At 36.3% G+C, this 23,515-nt stretch overlaps 1 protein-coding gene across 1 annotated transcript in view; it reads right to left on the bottom strand.

Moving 5' to 3' along the window:
• The window catches only part of CFAP47 (cilia and flagella associated protein 47), a 280,968-nt gene that overhangs the window by 110,432 nt on the left and 147,021 nt on the right, over window positions 1-23,515 (bottom strand). Inside the window, exon 50 of the mRNA XM_032100897.1 lies at window positions 18,166-18,303. Within this exon, the coding sequence (XP_031956788.1) occupies window positions 18,166-18,303 (138 nt within the window). The remainder of the gene's footprint in view (window positions 1-18,165; window positions 18,304-23,515) is intronic.

Consider the following 23,515-nt stretch of genomic DNA (forward strand, 5'->3'; position numbering starts at 1 on the left):
GGCCTGGATCTCTTATCTTCTCACTCTGGGGCTTCAATGACAAATAAAAGCCTGCTTTATGCAACCATCAGGTCATGATCTTGTCAGATCTCATGAAATAAACAAAACAAATTGTAGTCAGTATTTCAGACGGAAATCGCCACTAGAGAGGAGCGAGCACAAATCTTCTGAACATAAAAATGCATCTCCTTCAATATTTAATCTCCACCACCTTCTCTTTTGGTCTCTCCTGTGGTCTGTAGGTGTTCACCCTGACTAGTTAGGGTCAAGAATCTGCCACTAATGGTTAGGGCAAACCAGCTTCTTCCATACATTAGCTGCTGCATATGCACTTAGCACCACTGTAAAGGAGCTTACTTATTTTTAGTTTTTAGAACTTTCCCCAATTATTTTGTATTTTTGGTTTTAATATGGAATCATTGGAAGCATAGAAAGCTGTGTAATTCCTATTTCATGTACTTACCCTGAGCTGGGGGATGATTAAAAAAAAAAATAAGGCCTATTTCTGTATCCATTCCTTAATAACAAGTCAATTTCTTCAACTAGTATTTATCTACAGTAATTACATTTGTGAACAGAAAGTTCTGTATTTAAAACACAGGACTACCTAATTACAATTTACATGAAAATTAAACTTGAACCTTCAACAAACATTTCAGGTTAGAACCTCAAACTTCCCTTCCAAACCTCATTCCAGCTTGTATGATATAACAAAATCATTGGGTTTTCTTCCAGAGTTGAACATCCTTTTTTAATCAAATCAGTCTGGTGCCTTGTCCTACTTCTCTTCAGTGATGCAAATAAATTGTTTCTCCTTTGCCTGATCTCTTAATTTATTGTACAATTTTTAAAATGTTATAGAATCTTTCTTAGCAAATCGGTGTTTTAAACCATACAATTTTAATCTAATATTTTGTATCACATCCTGAAGAGTTACCAATTGTGAAATCCCCTTCCTTCTACTCACAAGATGCTCCTCTCTACTCACTTGGATGAGAATACCTTATTACCACATCAGCCACAAGCTGAAATTTCTGATCTCTCTGTCCCCTTTCCTTAAATTTCCTTTTCATCCTATGTCTGCTACATCAGCTATTAAATGTGCTGTCAGCTATAAATAGAAAAGATCCTTCTCTCCTGATTGGGACAGAGCTGTCCATCAGTCACCTGAATGACACATCACTGAAGATGAAGGAAGATTTGCCTTGGTCTCCTGAAAATTGTAGAATTCTAGGGTGTTTGGGAGGGGTTGTGTTGATATGGACACAATGAGGAAACTGGAATTGTGGTGCTGAATAAAATTAATTTACTTGAAACACTTTATCCTGATTTTACTGACTGCTCCTATTGGCATCAGAAACATGATTATTTAAGGAAAAAGCTGAATTGAAGTAACGTTTTCAAATTTAATGCAAGTTCTTTCTACAGTATTTTAACTTAATATTTGCAGAATTAATATAGCAGTAAAAAATTAATAAAGTACATTCAATTCCAGCTTTAAATAAAGCATTCTTAGATGGGGATGTTTAAGGGTATGGGTTTATTTTGGAATAGCAGGCAGAGAAATAACACAGCATGATGTCTTGATTCTCCAAAAAATTTCCTGGGCTGCAAGTTATCAACATTCTCATTGAATGAGCATCCTTAGTGTTGCTCTTATACGTATATTGCTGTACTGTACAGAATGTAAGACATAAATTAAAAAGGAAATTTTGTCTAGTTTCCTACAATATAGAAACATGCAACAGCTTTCAACATGTAAAGAACTCATGCAGGAAAAATCAGAAGTTAGACCATTTTGATTCAGAATATATTTTCATATAAATTATGTGAAACAGACTAGCTGTTAAGCACATTATTATTTACATTCCTTATTTTTCTAATTGGACGAGCCTTAACCTGTTGGGGTCCCTCCCCCGCCGTGTAGCCCTGGGAGAGGGGCCCTGAGGGCACAGACACGGGGCTTCCCTGTCCCTGCTCAGCCTCGTTCCCATGGGTTGGTTTGTGTTCCCTGCGCGGGCAGAAGGACCCTTGGTCCCGTGACTGGAACAGTTCCTGGGCAGAGCCCCGGCCATGCGGCTGGAGAAATAAACATCTCTGAAACATCTAGCAAGAATCTGTCTGTCCATATATATTTCCTTTCCACGGGACTCCTGGTTTGATATATGCGTGTTGCAGGATCCCCACTGCAACAAATGGTGGAGATTTGTGAGCAGAACGATCCCCGATCCCTAAGCGACTGATTTGTGTGAGTAAACCCTGGAAACTTTGGATTCCTCTTCTTGGTTTTGCTTTGCTATTCCGTATCTAAACTATGGAGGAACAGTGGGAAGACTCTTGGCTCTCCGAGCCGCATATGGACATTTATCTTAAACTTAAAATGATTCTTGAACAACGATTTGTAAATTTTAGCTTGATTCAAGCTCAGAAAGAACTGAAACACTTCCTGGCATGGTTGTTTAAGAACTTTTTCTATGTTTCTTGGGATTTAATTCTTACCAAGGGCTTTTGGAAAACCGTTTGGACACAGTTAATACTGGAGTCAAAATATATGCCGATGGAAGAATATTTTCGTGAATATTATTTAGTTACCGAGACTGTTGAGCGATGTCAGCTGTGTCCTGGCGCAGGGACCGTGCGGCCCAGGCCACGTGCACCGAGCGCTCTCCGAGCAGCAGCGAGGCAGTTCCCGCGCGCGGGCGGAGCCACGCGAGCCGCAGTGTCGGTGGCGGAGCGGGGAGCGGCGGGACCCGGCGGTGCCTGCCCGGTCCTGTGCAGCGTGTGGTGGAGCGAGCCCCGTGAACGCCCGACCGAGAGGGGAGGCGCGCGGGCGGCGGCGGGCGGCAGCGGTGGGACGGAGCCGCGCCCAGCTGAAACGCGCGCTGGAGCAGGGCTCGGGGGGGTCATCGCTCGGGGGCCCGGCCGAGACGTGGGTGCAGCGCCCGGCATTGGCAGCGAAGCTGCGACCAGAGGAGGCGATGCACGGAGAACTGAGCGGCATGGCCCGGCCCGGCCCGCGCAGCCCCGAACGCGACCCCGGGAAGAGCGCGCAGGCACCAGCAGCCCCGACAATTCCAACACGGGAGCGACCGAAGGAGAGAGCAAAGACGCAGCGAGACAAAAAACAGCAGCCACTCGGAAAAAGATCATAGTAACTAAGACCTTAGGGATAGTAAAATGGTATAATGTTAAGCAAAATTATGGTTTTATAACAAGGTGTGACAACCAGCAAGACATATTCGTGCATAGAACTGCTGTTAAAAAGAATAACCCTGAAAAATGCATCCCAAGCTTGGGAGATGGAGAGGTGGTGGAATTTAATATTGTACTAGGGAGAAAAGGATTACAAGCATCGCAGGTCACTGGGCCTGATGGTGTTCCTGTAAAAGGCAGTATATATGCAAAAAATCGTAGTCATGTTAGACAGTATCTCTATTGTAAGTCCCCCCTACAGTCTCCCTCTCCTAATCCCACCTTTCCCTTTTACCCTATGTCCTATTACCCCCAGTGTATTCCCAATCCGTTTTTTCATCCATGGTTTCCCTCACAAAACCATGCTTTTGCCAGTTGTTTCCCCAAAAATCCCTTTCCAATGCCGAGTGGGGGATGAAAAGGGGGAGGGAAGAAGTTAAACCCTCTCCTGCCTCAGTTTCCCCACAAAGCATGCTCAGAGAATCCTGTCTCCCTTCTGTCAGCCCTAAGATGTTCCAGAGAATCTGTTTGGACATTTAAAGACTCAGGAGGGTGGCTTGTTTTGTTTTGAAACTGTTCTTGTTATGTTTATCCAGTTGTTTTCATTCTCCTTTTATTAAAATAAAACGGGTGAGGTGTTGGGGTCCCTCCCCCGACGTGTAGCCCTGGGAGAGGGGCCCTGAGGGCACAGAGACGGGGCTTCCCTGCCCCTGCTCAGCCTCGTTCCCATGGGTTGGTTTGTGTTCCCTGCGCGGGCAGAAGGACCCTTGGTCCCGTGACTGGAACAGTTCCTCAGCAGAGCTCCGGCCATGCGGCTGGAGAAATAAACATCTCTGAAACATCTAGCAAGAATCTGTCTGTCCATATATATTTCCTTTCCACGGGACTCCTGGTTTGATATATGCGTGTTGCAGGATCCCCACTGCAACATTAACCATCTAAGAATTACAGTAAAAAGACCTGACATTTCTTTTGCAAACTTTTCCTGACAAATAAAGTTTCTCTACCACGCTAAATTCAAAGGGTTTTTTCTGTAATTTTAATTTTTAGAGAACTTTAGTGGGTTACTTTAGACTCACATACCATAAACTTCCAAGTTTATTCCAGATACAAACTAATTGCAATAGTCTGTCCTAAGACATATAAACCCTTTATAATAAGGTTTTGGATGCTCCTTTTAACAGTGTCACTAGATAAATCTATATTGGTTCATATGCTGCAGGTAAAAACTGCAATCTTTTCTCTATAGGTAGACGCATCACTCCACTGAAAAATAAGTTAAATCCTCTTTTAACTGGCTCTAGATACCTCTCTTCACTTTTAGTTTCCAAGTGTAAAAATCTGCCCTTAATTTATGGGGGGAAGCTGTAAGACATTAACACATTAAGAAAATGCTGCAACCCTATTACATTAAAAGCTCAAAATGATGCAAAAAGGCAGACATTTATATTTATTTTTACTATGTGAGGAATAACTTATCTTTGGAAAGGCAACAGTTCTCTACTTTCTCCTTCCAGGGAAGTTATTAATTTAGGGGTTTCACCTTTAGGTTTGAGCTCATGAGTTTTTTCACCTAAGGGTTATACTTTTTCAATAAATGTAATCAATATGTACAGCTTTAAAAAATGCTTTTGCATAACACGGCAAGATAAACTTTGCTCTCAGCTGTCATTTTATGTCCATGAACATATCTGAGACACCCTAACATCTAAATGAATATTCATGTAATGTATTCCATATAACAGTGCTTGAAAAAATATTTTAATATTCATCAGTCATTAATCTTATTCCTAAAGGATATGATGTTATAATTCCCCAAGAGCAACTTCCATAAATTTAGAGTGTGCCTTACATTCTGTATCCAGCCTAAGTCATGCAGAGGGACAGTCCTTAAAGTGACATTGAGGATGGAAGACTGTACTACATTGCACATGCAAATTGCAGCTGATGTATGAAAGTGATGCCTTCAAAATGCTGCAATTTAAAATTAAGTTATGATGCTTTCATGTGTAAATATGTACTTAATGTTAAATTAATTCAGAATTTTCAAGTTAATATAGTACCTATTGGCAGGCTTGGTGAAGAAGGGTGCTCTACAAAAGGAAAATCTGCAAGATGGATTAAGGTTCCTTTTCTTCAGAACTTGTCCTAAACTAGGTAAGGACTGTATCTCCAGAGCCTCTTCCACTTGGGAAAATTTGGAAACAGGAATTAGAACAATTTTTTAAGATGCAAAGTCAAAACCTTGTTTTGGGCCTTGGAATTATCTGTGATTAGTACAACACAAAGTTCTGAAAAAGCATCTGACCTTTTAAAAGGCAGAAATCCAGAACCTCTCTTTTTTAAATTCTGGCTTCAAATGCATCTTTTAAAATGAACATTACCACCTTATGGTGAAAACTCAGATACCACTAGCCCATGAAAGACATTCCTTTTCCCTAAACTTCTTCAAAACTGTAAGGAGGAGAATTTTAATACTACAGAGAGCTTATTTCAAGGAAATGGATGACTGATGCTGTTGGTATCTCCCATTTTTGAAGCTCAGTCCTACATCCTATTAATACCACCACAGCAGGATGTTCTAACACCATTTTTCAGTTAGACACCTTTACTCCATAGACACTTTCTCATCTCCATCTCCCAGGTAACAACTTCAAAAAAATCATCCAGCAGATCTGCTATGTCTATGGGATGGGGAGGACAGAAAACATCCCTTTACCTCAGAATATTCTTGATGTCCTTCGCAAACTCTCAGTACTTTAATATGATGATGTCACAGCTCCCCCTTCTCCCTTGCAGTCAAGTGATGGAAATGTAAACATGGCAAATATGGTTATTCACCTTCCACAGGAGCTTTTTTCACTCTCCATTTGGGCTGTGTTCTACATTTACCCAGGGTATGTACTTTTCATTAAATTTAGCCTAGCCTGCTACCAGCTGTCCACTGGTGACACACATCTCTCTGCTGGAACACACTGGGACAGAACTCAGGTTATGATCTTATTCACATGATAAACTGTGATGAAATCACGGAATTGTGGCATGGGAATAAACTCAGAGCACGTGAGAGTATGTCATCCAAGCACTGATGACATTCATAAAGAGACACAAGAGATAGAAAATCAACAATAACACAAGTAATATATTTGGCATTAGAATCCATCTTCCCTAATCTTTTTGAGCTCTGCAGGCAGCATGACAAATGTGAACACAAAGTATGCAAAGAGTAAGAAAATTTCAAATGCTGAATAGAAATTCAGCCCATTTTAGCAACACGGAAGTCAGAACTTCACTGTTTGGGATTTTTTTGAAAGGAGAGGGGGGAAGCAGGGGAGGGGAGACATGGAAGGGAATATTTTGTCTTAGTAAGAGTTTGAGGAATAAATTCTGGGGGAATGAATTAAAAGGATTGTCACAAACCTTACCAATGTAGGTCCAAGGTATCAATTACATTCTTACTGTGCCTTCCTAAGACCATACAGCCACACACTAAGAACCCCTGACTTTCAGAATAAGCCACTGAATACTCGCTGAAGAGGTGGGATGACAGGGGCATTTAGGAGAGGAAACAATCTACTACACAAGGAATCTGCCATGAATAGACCATTGAAAATAAATTTGGTAGGTTTCAAGTACAATGGTCTACGTGTTTGGGAGTGACCTGCACCTCACACATATTGTGTGACATGGGTTTCTCAAAACTCTCGCTTTAAGGTGTTAATTCATCTTTTACTGCCTGGCTCTATTCTTAGTGATGAGTAACATGTCTCAAGTGGTTACCTCAAAATCAGACTGCTGTCACAAGCAGAATCTTTGTGGTAATTTGTGGGAAGATGATACTTATTCAATTACTGCATTAGGGTTTTAGAGGTTTGAAGAGCAAGGAAGAAGAACTAGAACTTTTCACTCAGAATAGATTTGATATAACTGGAGGTTATATAGTGAAGTGATTGTTTAGAATACTAACACACTTTAAAATACTGTTTAACTTCTAATGTGAAGATAAATTATATTTGCTTTAAGACTCACAGTTATTTGGTTGTTATAATTACCTTAGCTCAAAGACCTATCAAAGAAAGAAACTGAGGTTAAGTGGAGGACGTATTTAGAATAATCTAGTCTAAGATTAAAATAAGGACATAATTCCAAAGGGCAGAGAGGCAAGAACAACTCAAGAAGTAAAGTTAAAAAAACTCCACAAAGTAGCTGATTGTTAGGCAATTATGAAAAGACACAAAAACACAGAAAAATTAGTACAACCAGTAAGAATTTGAAGTTCAGAAAACAACTACTGCTTCATAAATAATTTTGTTCTCTTTTCCTTCAAAAAGATTTTTGAAGAAAGACAGTGCTTACACTTTTCACATGCACAAAATGTTGCTACTCTCTGATGGAGAGAGTAACAAATGGTGGACTTCAGAGCATGCAAAAAGTATCAATGAAACTTTACAGTGGCAAGGGTGGAGAAGAACTAGAAAAGATTAGCCAGGTCATACAGTTTTTATTAGTAAATACCTTCGAAGAATATCCTAGACGAATGGTTGTCAAAATCCACAAGGAAACAAGTTACTTCTACCAGGTTATACCTAACTATCACACTTTCATATTCCACAACATGTCTCAAAACACCCTCATTCACAGCCATAATCTTAAACTCAGATAAATTGAATTTGTGATACTTTTTAAAAAACACAGGCTCAGGACTCTGTTAAACCAGTGAACTGAAACAAATTATGTGCTAAACCTCCCTGCTCCCTCTTACTTCATACAACTTTTAAAGTTACTTAAATTAAGAGGTTTTGTCCCAAAGGACTACTGTTTTTTCTCCATTTGCTATATCTGCCTTTATTTCTACTGACACCTTTTTTTTTCTATCTTTGTGTACCTATGTCTTAACTTTGGAAAGATACAAAGGTAACAGAAAAATCCAAAGGTAACCCTGTTTCTGAATATCAACTTATAAGGTCTCAGATAAGGAACAGAAAAAATAGTGTTCATTCCTATTATGCTGGCATATAAAGCTCCTAAGGGTGATCATGGAAAAAAGGGTCCTTAAATTTCCTTGCAGGCTCTCTGGAGGGTTGGGAAAATCATCAGGAATTTTGAAGGATGCACACAAACCCAATATAAAGCACATAACGAGGAAAGGAAAGGGAAAGAGAACAAAAGGGAAAGACATCTTATGTCAGAAGAGCCACCAATACCAATTGCTTGAAAAAATTCAAAATAAGTAAATGGTAAAATAACCTAGAACTTTTTATTCTGCCTCTTGGCAGAAACAGCATTCACTGCAGGTTTTGCATAGTGCTGCACATTTTAAACTGTGACTTATGTGAGGAAATCACTTGCCAGGTGAACAGCTTGGGTAGCTGTGTCACACAAATACTGTAACATGTCTGAAGAGGCAAAAGCCAGCTCAGAAGTCACGTACACACAGTCACAACTGATACACCCTTGGCACAGTAGGTTAAGTTATATTCAGATGATTTCCAGTCAGGAAATTCCTTAAAATGATACTGAAGTGTTTTCCTCCTCCATGTCAGAATGAAAACAAAATATGTAAAATAGATTATAAATGTATACATTTAATAGTTATATTGCTTCAAAGAGAGAAAACACAATTTTTCAGTTTGGTTTTTTTCATTTTTTCTTTTTTTTTAATAGGTGTTGTTTTACTACATAAAATACCTTCATAAGTTTAACATTTTGGCCATTAAGAACTCTTTAAAATAGAACATTTGACATCAAAGAACTGTAGCCAGAAAAAATCAAATATGAAATTAGTATGACTAGAACTGGTAAAAATCTTCTAGTGAAAAAAAAACAATTACACCAATGTGTAATTAATTCTTGTTTTCAACTTTTGTTTCAGTCAAACACAAGTTATTGAATGAAATATAAGTGTACATTAGTGAAACATAGATTATATAAAGAGTACATTAAACATAATGACCTTTAACAAAAATAGAAGTCAAAAAAGCACAAAAGACAGCATAAAAGCAGCCAGTATTGTTAAATCTCAGAAATCTACTCACAAATATGGCACTTAATTATTGCTAAGACTTAGCAAACCTTTTTAATTTTAAGCTCTAGCAGCAAAGACCTGTTAAAGGTCCTTAACAAGCCTCCAGATGTAATATGCTGTGGTGAAATATACTTCATGTTCTTTATTGTGAAATACCAAGCCTTATTTTATTATTGTTAACATATTAAAAATAAGCTTACTGAAGACAGTTAACCCAATTTTTACTAGTGCTGTGTCACAAAAGCAAATAACTGCTCTTATGAGTTGCACCACATACAAGGAGCACGAGCCTTTCACTTGAGAGACAAAGACCATTCAATCAACTGAATTATAGAATTTCCCTTGCTACTGTAAAATCAATTGCACTATTTCCCTAAAAGTTTTATACCCCCCAGCTTGCAATTCAGCAGCTTCAAAAAAAATACCAAAAGGACCCAAAAAATGCTGAGCACAACATATCTTCATTTTTATTACAGAATTTAATTAGTATTCAAAGATTTTACCCCTTCTAGCTACCAGGAAACTAAATTGACAACATTTCCTGGAATATACATGAATTTCTAACTGAACCTCTAATTTGAGTTAACTTTTATTTTATTATGTGGACCTACACAAAATTTCAGTGAGAAGCCAGCTCACTTCCAGACAGGGTTCACTTTTAAATTCTCTACCATACTCAGGCAGGCTCAGTGCATGCAGTTTCCTTTTATAAACATGTTAAATATTAAGGCTAAGAATGCTTATTTCCTAAGTGAAGATAGGCCAGAATTACAAAAATTATACTTGTGCACACCAATGAGTGATTCCTGACTGCCATTCATTAGAAAAAATATTATTTTGTATTCACAGATCAAAGATATTTTTTTCCAAAATACTGGGAGGTTGCTAAAAATATCAGATTAACCGAAAGCATTTTATCAACCCTAATAGTCTTACTGCAGTGTTTCATAGGAACACAGCTAGGCAAATGCAAAGGCGTTAAAACTGACAAGTGTCTATTTTTTTTTCAGCATAACCCTTTTACTTTAAAGGAACCTTTCAACAAGTTCATTGGGATTTGGATAACTTTCCATTCTAAGCTCTGTCACAGGGTAGGCATTTCATCTCATTCTCCTACAATAAGACAAAAAGGCAACACAAAGCAAAATCATACACACAGAAAAGGCAACATTTTTTTCTGGGATAAAAAGATATGTCTTCCCTGACAGAGATGTTAAGGATTTCTGCTGAGCACCCAGGTCATTTTAGGAAAACAATGTTTATTTCTCTACACATCCATAAAATACAAAATCACTCCTTTGAAATAGCATCCTGAGCACAGTGATGAAGTGGGCAGATTTTCATTAGATTTCAGAAAACATATTGTAGAGTTGTGTGAGCAATTTATGTCTTCAATAAAAAAAAGAAACTATGAAGTAAAATTCCATTAATCCTCAAGTAGAAGATCTTTATGTTCATTCAATTCCATGCTAATAAAACCAACCCTTCATTAATTTCATGGATATTGTCTGCCATATTTACAGGTGCTGAACTTCATAAGGTTGTTCTTACTAATTTCTCAATATATTGCTGGACAAATAAGGTGTAGATAACCAATAAATCCAGAGAAGTTAGTGAAAGCAATCCTCCAATTCTTGCTAACATTCACAGTAATTAGTGTATATATTACACTATGAAAGGACAAGCATTCTTCCTAAATAACACAAGTTTACTTTATTACCAGAAATAATAATCATATTTTTATAATTCATTCTAAATTTCACACATGTATACTCAGTCTCTGATGACAGTGTATAAAGTATCACCTGTCTTTTGCCACAGTGGGAAACCCTAGTTTCCTAATACTTAAAATTTCATAGTTATGCCAAGAAGAATTAGGACTCAATTGAACCCACAGAGAAAGCAAAAGAAATATTTTGAGGGAGACAGTACAGACCATAACAAATAAAGCTCTGCAATGGACAAGAAATATCTATTGCCTGCTCTGTAAAAATATGAGTGGTCCTTTGCTAGTTAGTTCAGCAAACCTACATCATAACTGAATGAGTGAGAATGCAGGAGTGCCCTGTGTCTGGGATAAAATAAAAGCCAGAATTCTGTGTGGGAAATTTTTTTTGCAGCTGCTATAGAAATAAAAGTCCTCAGCAAATTCCAGCAGCAGGCTACTGAGGGCACAAGAGGATCTAAGGCAAAAAAATTTACTAAAACAAAAAAAAAATTACTTACACAAATATAATGGTCTAATCACAGTCTTCAGGAACAACCTACTTCTATCTTCAAAGGCAGACTGTGACAGTAGTACATGGTACAAGCTTGTCTAGTTATGAAAGTATAGCACTACTTGTAATAATAGTAATAATTATAGCAATAGGAAGAAGAAGAAGGAGAAGGAGAAGGAGAAGGAGAAGGAGAAATTAGATTGGAAGGAGAAATGTGGTTTATTTTCTTCTCCTGTTGGGAATTATACTCCCTGTCATTTTAAAAACATAATTTGGACTTGATCTAATGTTTTAATTTATATTTCTGAATTGCATGGTTTTCAGAAACTTGAAATAAATAAGTATATATATATAAAACTTTGCTCTGTATTTGTGAATCTATTTATAAATTAGCTTAACTGTTGGATTGTCCAAACAGGCTCTGAGAATGTTTATTCAATTCTTCCTTCTGCTTGAGGGACTGAACATAAACCTTGAAGGAAGCTGTTCTCACCCTTAGGCAATATTGTTGATGTTGCAGTAGTTGGAATGTCAAATATCTTGGGGAGAATGTCACACTTTGTGGTTAAAAATTAATTTGAATGTTTCATAATATTTAGATTAATGTATCAGATTCAAGTAATTATTCAGATAGAAAAAAGCCACACACTGTAAAAGACTTTTTAAAAATTCACATTAGATTTAAACTCCACTTCTTATGATCTGTCCCATGTATTAGACCATAAAGTTTGACTTTTACCTGTTTTCTGGCTCAGTGAATACTTTCACAGGTCCCAGCAATTGAAACAGGATGATAGAGGAGACTGATGGCCACCTTCCCTCTATCTTCTCCTCACCTCATTATTTCCAGCCCCAGACATGCTTATACAACTGTGAGGAACTGGTAAATATTAGTGTTCTTTTTCATTACCATTATGTGCTCTCGGTGTGTTTATAATTCATCACTTGCTAAAGGGTAAAATAATAATTGTTTGTAAGCATGACAAGGTAGGAAAGGCAAAATGATGACCTAGATAAAGACCATGTCAAACACTCCAACATAACAACAAGGGCACTGGCTGTAGGGAGACTGCTGCTCTGTTGCTCATTTCCTATTAGGTTTCAAAAATGTTATTTTTTATATCACTCTGAATGTTTTCTGTCCCAAACAACTAGTAAGGGCTTACAACTGGACCTGTCATGTGAGCCCTGTAATGAACCCCACTCATTATTTATGCTAGGGATTTTGTTTTTCAGAATATTTTTTTATTAAATGGGCTATTAATTGACAAAATTCCATACATACACATTTGAGGTCTGCCAGACACAACAGAATGATGTGCTTCTCAATAATACAGTTTATAGCTTATACAGACTTTCAAAACAAGCATAATGCACATCACAGACATTTAAATTGGGTAATAAAATTTAATCTGTTTATATGCAAATGCAGTCCTACGTGCTATGATATCCAAAAATAGACAGATGCACAGGTTTACAAGAGGAGTGACTAATTTGTGGTTAGTGCAGATGCAACACTACCTGCCTTCTCAGCACAGCAATATTACAACACCTGCTGCAGGAAGGGCGATACAACCTAAAGTTCAGCAGCAGCCTTACATTGTGAGCAATTAGAGATTGCTTTTTTATTAATTTTAAATGGGTTACCATGCATTGTTTCCACAGATTTTTAATTGCACAAAATAGCATGCCCCACAAAGTTCCATGTGGGCCATAGGTCCTTAAAGCATTGCTATATCTGAATTGTTTCAAAACAACATGTTAGTTTATTGGGAGAATCAAGCTGTTCTGAGTCTCAAAAGGGCACAGGAAAATTCATAACATCCAGCAGACTGCAGTTATGCAGAAGGGCACCTACTGAGAAAGCCAGCAGTAATTGAACAATCTTTTTGACAAAGGCAAAAAGCATAAAACCGTCTAATATTTAATGTTCTACATATGCTAAACCATCCCCAAAAGCTTGTATGCACTGGCATAAGTATAGCTGCAAGTGCTAAAATGGTATCCAAAAAAAAAAAAAAAAAAAAAAGGCAGAAAGCCATGGTTAGTATTTTAAATTTGCAAGTATGCATGAAATTTACATGGGGATTATTTTCTCTGGGTAGGTCTTTATTTTTCCCCTGAAGAGGAAGACTCAAACTAATCTGAAGGTGGAGCACACCATGCATGAACATACAGAATGTAGAGCAGACTGAAAAATAGCTTAACTACCCAACCAAAATTTATGGGTTGGTAACTCAAAATGATTTTAAAGAACAGTCCTCTTAAGAAGACATTAATTCCAGAAATAAACATGCACATTAGATGTATCAATTATATCTTTAATATATTAAAGGTATGTGAAACACCTTTCTGCATTAATACAGAATAAATCCTATCATTTGCCATTGCGTACTCAGTTCTTATGGTCTTTTAAAAAATTATAATGAACAAATGCTAAACCCTATTTTATATTTTTGCCATCCTGAGTACTGTTTAGCTCTTAATCACTTCAACAGTTGCTAGAACAAAGACATTATTTCACTATCCTCCTTATGTGAATACCCCAGTGTGCTCCCACAGATGTTCGGCTCTCAGGGATTGATTTCAAGCCTGGAAATCCACAAAAACCACATGTGCAAGTACCATTACCTTCCAAAGGCACCAATTGCTCAAAGAATCACTTGGAAGCAGTTTTTAAACTCAACAGGAAAGACACTCAACTCAGAGATATAAGAACTACAATGACAACTTAGGCTAGAAAACACTGTCTGTCATCGAAGGCCTGGTTTAAGCATAAATTAGCTTTAAAAAGACAATTAAAAGAGGCTTTGCCAAAATGAATGTCTGGCCTAGACCCTTTGACTGTGCTTTTTCATCATGGCCTATTCACAAGTGCTGTACCTTTCTGATGTTATGCCTTTCAAGTACAAGGAAATTCAAACCCTTGGCAATGACATAAAAATCTAACTGCATTCCAAAAGATGAACACAATGGGAAGTACAATCTTTGGATAAAGGCAATGCTCAGGGCAGACACTGTAAGGCAATAGCACATGGAAAATTCCCCAGTCTTGTACAAACAAACACTGTAAAACATCAATGTCAGCATGAACATTAGAAGCTGTTGCTTAAGTGCCAGGTCTGTGCTGTCTTTCTGCTGGAGAGAGTGTGAGGGATGCTGGAAGAGGAGAGTGGGATTTGCAGCTGCAGTGCAGGCTTTAGGCACTGCAGCAACCACAGCAACATCACACTCTCGACTCTCATTTCCACGGGATGATTCCTGAGGAGCAGAGCAGCTCTGGCAGAAGCCGAGCCAAGCATCCTCCCTGTGGCCCCTGGGCTGCACAGCAAAGAGCACAACACAGGGGGCTTTGGCCAGTTCAGTTCAAGAAGTTACCATGAACTCCAGAAAAATTTTCTCTACTTTGATAGTGTAGGAGGTTTCACAGCATTTAGTGAGACTGTGAAACAAATACCTATTAACGGCTAATAATTATTTATTATTTTAGCACTTTATAATACAGGAATATCTAAAGATAAATCTTACATGAAAGACAAGCTGCATCCTGTTTTCAGTCTTAGCAACCACTTAGCCTTGTTGAACTTTTGGCTCCCATGAGAAAAGAAACCCTAGGACCTCCTCTCTTCAAAGACAGAAATATGTTTTGGAAAGAACTAAAACCCCACGTCAGTTTAGAAAGGGGCAAGCCCCTGTCACTGCATCTGTCCTGCAGACATTTTTCTTTTTGGGTTTTGGTTTGTTTTCTCTTTTTCCCTCTTGTACAAGGCATCATAAAAAGGATTCATCATGAGGAACCACTGTGGTTTTTACTACAAGAACTAAACGTGCTTTTTCTTAAATACATCTGAAGAAGAAAAAAAAATTACAAACAAATTTCAGAATTCTTAGGGTTTTGGAAGAGCTCATCTAGAAATCATCATCTGCTGCTGCAATCCTACCTACAACGTAATTTGAAGAAGAAAAAAAAAAAGGAAAAAGGTAAAAAACATCTATATCTACATAATGCATATGTGTGTGTACCTGAGGATGATATTAAATCTTGAGGTGGGTATAACAAGGTAGTAGTTTCTAGTATGTTTAAAAGGAACAATTTTCTCTGACTTACAGCACGACACAAAGGCTGGGTGTACATGTGTTTATTCCCAATCTTACTCATCTGTGGACAACCCCCTACTTGTTTTGAGCTATACGGATTCCAGTCTGTATATTCATTTTTTTCTACATCAGAAGTCCAATATTTTCTGTTACAATGCTCTGGGGATTCTCAGCTCCAAGATTCACTTCATTGTGTTGATGCCTCTGGTCAAATGCAAGGGGTTTGCATTCTACTAGTGGTGTGCACCTTGCAATTAATGTATCCTAAATCTTGGAAACATCCATCAGTCATTCTCCTTTCAAAAGTCATACAATAATTAATTTTAATGTAAAACTACCGTAAAAAATATTGGTGTAAAAGAAAACTGTGTAGGATAAAGTTAAGACCTTGTTAGTTCTTCTTTGAAGTAAGTTCAGAAGAGGACTATCATGTATGTTAGACCAGATCTTGTTGCATTCCATCTCTATTTAGCTATTTTCAGCAGGTACTTTCCTCAGCTGCAAAAGTTACAGATGTCTAGTACAAATGAATGGTTGTGATGACAGATAATGTTTTGTGAAATGACTAAATGCAGTTGGTGGGTTTAAAGGTGAGACTGAAGCTTGGGATGTGAGTATTTTAAGGGTATATCCTCTGCACTGAAGAAGAACAAAATCTTTCCTTAAGTGACACAGTACTAGGGAAGAGTCGTGTCACATCCTACTTTAACTCCACTTAGGAAAGCAATCCTAATGATGCCCTAAACATTGCCAGCAGTCCTGCAGCTTGAGTCCATACAGTTTACTGGAAACATGTAGGTTACAATAAGACAAAGATATAACACTACAGGTGCACAAAAATACCAAAAAATGGCAACTGAAAGAGAAGACGCAGTGACTTGTGGCAGTCATATAGGAATAAACTGTGCAGATTGCTCCAATTACCAGTGGGATTCTCTGTGTGGGAGTGATTATATCCATGTAAATTAGTGTGCAGCAACAGAGGGAGCTGATTTGGGGCTGATTACCTGGCTCCTCTCAGCAATTATTAGACTAATACTTTATTGTATTAATTTATTGTATTTAAATGTGTTAAACATGCTTGAAAAATATTTCAATTTCATAAATAGACCAGTAAGTCTCACATCGTCAGTGGGAAACCAAATGGAGCAAAAGGCTCATCAGTAATAACACCAGAAAAACATGCAGTCACATTGGATTTTCTACCTAAGAACAACATCCTCAATTCATATCAGTGACAGGGACAGTACTGAGACATCCACCCTCTTTAACTCTTTTCTTACTTAACCTTCTATGTTCAATTACTTTCAATGACAACCTTTACTAGTTTTGGACTGATGATTCCTAAATTTACAAATATCTCATAAGAAAAAACGTTTCATTTGGATAAGAGAAGCTTAACTAAATTCATTAATATTCTTAGGCTTTTAGTAGGGATTTGAAGATTATCTCCCATGTACCTGGCATCATTATTTATATTGGTTTTATTATTAATTCCACTTAATATCTATAAATCTATAATTCTTGTCTATACTATATTATCTGCATATATCACCTTAATTTAATCTTTGTTAAAATCCTTCTTCTGTAAACTTCCAATGAGGTGCTGTGTGAGTTTTAATGTCAACCAACTTCCATGTTGCTGTACAGATATTAATAGACTATAAAAGAACAGACTTTCTGATATTCACATCGAATTAACTCAAATTATTTCTAATTTATTGATCAAATTAGCTTCTAATTCTTCTTAAAACTTGATAAATTCTAGTTTTAATTTATCTAGAAAATACAGTTATAAAGACAAAGAGATCTCCAATTGCAAGCCCTTCTCAATTTCCTAAAAACTCAATATTGACTAAACCAACTTTTTAGTTTAAAACTTTCTTTGATAGCTTTCCTTGCAAGAAATTTCTTTAATCATTAAAATAAATGCTTGATAATTTAAATACATACCAAATTAAATATTAAAAGCATAAAAACCACTGTTCTATAGGCAAAGTTATACTTACAAATATATAAATAAGAAAGCGGAGAAATTAATCTAAAAACAACAAAAAACCTGCCTTTGTCCATTTGGTGTAACAACGAAAGTATTCTTCTGGAACACTGGAAATCTCAGAAGTAATGCAGATACTGCTTAGAATAAAGTAGGTATTCTGGAATTTTCTCTTTTTGATTTTATTGTGCCAAAGGAGTATCTATGATTGACTGTTATAAGAAAGTTTTTTCCACAATGGAAAGAAGTTCAGCAATATGAATTTCAGAAGTGGCCTGCTTTGACATCAGCACTATCAATATTACTGGAGAGTTATAAAGAAAGCATTAGAAACCTGCTGCCCCTCTCCAACAACAAGCAACAATCAGTGTCATTTTTGTAAAAAGAGGGGGGAAAAAAAAGGAAAAGAAAAAGCTCAGCCTATCATTTCATAAAAATGTTTCAAAAAGCATAAAAGGAGAATTTCATACACTGTTTGTAGGCTGTGCATACTAGATATTCATTTAATTTTAAAACACATGATGATCTAATTTTATAAAAATTGACAACAAATGCATCCATAATAACAAACATCCATAATAACAAACATCCCTAATAACAAACATCCATAATAACATCCGTTATAACAAACATACCACTTTTTGCTGCACCAAGAGCTTGTGGAGACCTCGCTGGCAGTTTCTGAAGGGCCCGTTTACCATCTGTCTTCTGTGGTGAGCTGCTCTCTTGAGACTGCTGTTGGTCTTCATCTTGAGCAACAAATGAAATTACACCTAAAACAAACAGATACAGGTGTTGCATTAACAGGCATTAGCCTTACAAAAACAGACTGCCAGACATGTACAAGTATTTCCTCAGTTCAAAACTAATACAAAATGAAGTAAAACTTCCACTCCAGGTGTCAGCCATCCAATTACAATTTATGACATTAAAAAGTATCTCTTGAGTGATTACAAGAAAATTAACCATGTTTTGTCCCCAAAGTGCTCTTCTACTTGCCTGAAGAAATCCATAATGAGCACCTGAAAAAGATCAGTAGTAGGAAATACAAGGAAACCGACTTCATGTAAGTTACAAAATCTGGTGGTCACTAATTGTATCTTTTTCCCAGCTCAATTTTCTTTGCATAATCTTCATTGTTTCTGTTATTTTTTCTTTAAATCACAGTGCCTCATTCTAGTGCTATAAGAGAATAACTGTAAGAGTTAAAATATTCCTGTGATACATGTTTGCATTGCATATTTAATTGTAACCAAGTACTTCCGGAAGATAAAATACAGACTGTAAACTGAATTTTTAAGTTGCCAGATCCCTATTTAATAACATAAAATCTAGTATGTACAGGGTTCCTTTAAATAATGTTATTCTGGAAGTTTTTATATATTGGCTTTAAATTAGCAGGTTTCATTTCTTCCATTTTGTGCCTCTAAGAATTTTAAATCTACACAAAGTTCTGGAAATACCACATAACATTCTAATTGCATCTAAATTATTGTCCCTCAATGTTTCAATACATTGTGGAGAATTTCAAAGCCAAAATAAATATATTTTGCAGGTCTAATTCTTTCCTCATACATACAATAAAAAACTAATTTGAGGAGGTGACTTACTTTATGCCATTATATAGTAAGAAATGTTCTCATTTGAGATTATTAGAATTTATGTGAAACATCTCCAAAAGGGAATTTATTTATGGTGTCTTACCAAGGACTTGGGAAAACTATTAATAATGGAACTGCTAAAATTTGAAATGGGGAATTAATAATATGAGAGTCCCAGAAACAATCTGATTTGAAAATACCTACATCTAAAGGTATCCTCTGCTTCTGCAGCTTTGAGTGGAGCAGAACAAACGGACATGACAAGAGGACACGACAAATACTGACAAACTATTCCTACTAAGAAGGATTACATTAAATGATTACAAGGAAGAATCTCTTTTTCTTTGAGGGACAGCAACCAGGAAGCACAGGTATAAAACACTGAAGTTGAAAACAAAATCAAAACAATGGAAATAGGTTTAAATCCAGAGGAACAATATAATATGTAACTTCAAATTTAAAAAAAAATAGAATCCCAAATTTTCTTTCATTAAGAGAACTCTACTTAAATACATATAAACTAAACTAAACTAATTAAAAACAAAATAATAATTTTAAATGAAAAAGTTTTACAGATTACTAAACTTACTCGCAGTAAACAAGCCAGAAATTGGGTTCAAATAGGCAGAGGAGTGACTGCAATTTCAGGAAATTATTGATTTTTATTTTTTTTTTTTTCTTGAAACATAAGATAGATGTGCAAGAAGGATAAAAAACCAAAACCATCAGGGAAAGGAGCAAGAAGTCTGAAGAAAATGTTCGAGGTATATAAATCTAGATGTAAGAGTACACATTGAATGGCACTAATAGCTAATGAATCATAGGATAAATGACTAATTAATGACTAATGAACATAGGATACTGACTAATTAATCTGATTTTATGTCTCAATATATGATCCTAATATTATTTTGGTCTATTGAAGCACAATATTAGAGAGAAAAAGTGTAATAGAGAATTCATTAATTTAAAATACCATCCTTACCATCAATATGCTTGAACTATATCAACAATTATAAGACAATGAGTAAATAAATGCAAAATTATAGCTTTGAATTTGATCAAAAAGTCTTGGCTAAATGCAGAAAATCAGTACATTCATAAACTCTGCACACTTCTAACAGTCAAGAATATTTTATTACATTTAATTTTAAATGTTAGTAATTTTTCCTTATAGTTCTTCCTTCCAGCGACCATGGAGGATTTTCTCTACCAATTGTCTGTATTTCAGAATCATGAATTATCCATATGTGAGCATGGGAGAAAGAGGGACAGAACAGGAGTGATCACAGTTTTAAGTAATGAGATGGTAAAACAAACAGTGACATTTGTTCTCTGCACAAAATGTGATCTCAAAAGTGTCAAAATAATTCGCTGAAGCATTTGAATAATTAATTTTTATTTGCAGCAAATACTGGAATGCTTGAAAAGTTCAAAAAGTATAAACTGCTAATGCTCAAGAATATTTCAAGAGCTATGAGAGGAACTATGGTAACTAAAAACTACTTGAATTGCTAAACCACTGTGCTGATAATCTAGAAATCACATAATCAAAAAATCAGTGAAGAATTGCACAATAATTGCTGACACTCCATTTTCCTCCTTTACAAAAAACAGATCTCAAACAAACAGAATTAATAACAATGAGGTTATAATCTTGACTGATAAAGGTGACTGAATTGATGTGGTGAATACAGAACCCTGCAAGGCTCTCAATTAAATCTCTCGACGTATTTTGAGAAAAAATAATGAGTTTTACTACAGATGGCATACATTTTATAACTCAGTTTATCTGCTTAATCTTAAAATATTCATAAAGTGTCTTCCATAATTTTCATGGGCATCAATGTATCCACTACTGGCTCAAAGCTATTTGAATTTTTTATTAGGGGAAAATAAAAGAAAATCAGTGCTGGCAAGAACTGCAAATAACAAAAGAAAAAAAGTGTATTAATTTCATGTCAAATCTAAAATGCAGAATCCTTATCAGTGAGGACAGTACACAGAATGATCTGCATGACTGGAGTCTATAAATTAAGGCAGAACATTTGCCTAGGAAGTATTCCTAATCAGAATACTCTCCTGGTTTGGGAGTAAATGGTGCAACCCACTGACCCCTATTGGAGACTAAGATAGCAGATGATGCATAAATATATTAATTTATTCAAATTATGGACTACAAAAATATTCCTGTCAAGAGATGTTTTGCTGGATGGGAAGAAGAGTTTTATACAATGAAGAGTAATAAGAAGTACTTTGTGCTCTATGAAGTCATAAATAATACATTGGAAATGTGCAGAAACACTGCATCCAAAATGACAGATTTCAAATAACAAATAACAAAAAGCAATTTTACATTTTTCATGCAGTTTTGCTGAGCTTGGCTCCCATGCTTTGAAAGAGCTTTGACACAGAAAGTTCAGGTCTTCTGGCTGTGAATGCACAGTCATCCTACAGAACTTTTCCTTATTGATGCTTCTCACTTTCTGATGCTACAAAAAAAACTGATAAATGTTAATTCATTCATGCACAACGGTCCTCAGTGCTTGGAGGTTTTTTTGTACTCAGTTGCTCAGATCTGACTTCTATATCACACATTCCACAACAGTGTAACTTGCCAAATGTCATGGCTGACAATTTTTAAAGCATACATTCAAGACCAAACAAGACTTCATCTACTCCCAGAGATACAATTCCCATGGATTCAGCTGGCCACAGAGTCATGCCATCATCAACTATTTTATAAAACAAGACTCCTTAGCTGTTCTTTTGCATATATATGATACTAAACTTGCAGATAGAATTCTAAACTTGTAAAAGCAATAATACATTTCTAGAATTATACTGAAAATCAATAATTAAAATTTCCATAAATTGAGAAGGTTATCTTTTTGCTAACATATCATTCCTTTAAAAGCTTTCTTGGTCAAAACATCACTGCATATTTTCTAGCTTTACTATCCAGTGTTTAAAAATTTTATACAACAACAGTCCACATATTAATACCAAAGCCTTGCTTTATACTGCTTCAGAGAAGATGCATCCCTTTAAAAGGAGGCAGGCTGTTTTATTTCTCAATAAAATTGTAATTGCAATACCCCATCTTAGACTGACTCATTGGCTATATACTACAACACCCCATGTATCCATTAATACAATTAAGAAAGTAAGAAATGCTCAATGCTTTCCTTCCTGTGTAACTTAAATGGAGTATTTCAAAGATGCATAGTGTGCATGATTACTTTCTGCTGCAGAGAGATGCTAGAAGTCCACAATATCCCAATATTTTAAATGGAAAAAAGAATAGAAGGCTATATGGCCACAGAATTCATCACACAAATCTGAAAAGGTAGAAAAACATTTGGCTTGTGGTTTAAATATACCAACATGAACTTAATAAGGTCTTGGGAATAGGAGGAGGGGCTTTTATCTTTTCCTGTAGGGGGGTTTTTTTCTGGTCAATGAAATCTATGTATATTTGCTGCTCCAGAAGAGTTCCACAGAAGAGATAAGATAAATTAATAAGATGAGTGTAATTTATGTAGCTATTTAAGCAATTTTTCTTCTTGCAGTTTTTCTACTGACAAAAAAAGGATATTTATTGTAGGTTAGAGCAAAACTTTATATCTAATTTTCCTACAAAAACCTCTATAATGAGACATGTAAATTCTAAGGAGTTTCTGTAAATCCTACTACTTGTTGATATACTAGGATTAAATTAATTGCTCCCTACATCAATTAAAAAAAATGAGAATATGCTTTAAGACTCATACATAGGAGAAATGAGCAAGTGGCAAACCCTGCTGTCAACTATTGTTCATATATAGCTCTGTAGCATTTAATAAAGAGGCGAATTGTTTTGTTTATAATTCTCACTGCCTGTTCTTAATGTGACAATGAAACTACAACATGGAAGAGCACAGGAGCCTGCAGCTCCAACTGCACTGGGATGGATGGAAATTGTGTGCCAGGGATCATCTTGCTGGGCTGTGCCTTGTCCCAGTAGAGCAGCTCCTCCAGTGCACTCTGGTGATCCAGCAGAGACATTCACAATAATCAAGCAACCAGAAGAGCTTTCAAGCTTTGCTACCAATGCATTAGACTCAATTTGTCAGGGTGATGCAGGTGAAGAGGAAGTGCTCAAAGCAAACAGGCAGGTACTGGAAATACAGCAAAGGCTACAAGAAACTACAAAAGTGATCTTTCTCCCTCATGGGTGTTTATGATTCCATTGAAATTAGAGTGATCAGAAGATCAATTTTCAGAATTCCAGCAAACAAAGAAATGGAAAATATTTTTTTTTCCAATGCCAGTGTTGAATGGAAAATACTGTTAAACAAAAAAGTTGAATCAACTCATTTACAGGCCAGAATGTATTGGCATG

Source organism: Corvus moneduloides, chromosome 2, assembly GCF_009650955.1.
Source record: "Corvus moneduloides isolate bCorMon1 chromosome 2, bCorMon1.pri, whole genome shotgun sequence".
In the NCBI taxonomy this organism is placed as follows: Eukaryota; Metazoa; Chordata; class Aves; order Passeriformes; family Corvidae; genus Corvus; species Corvus moneduloides.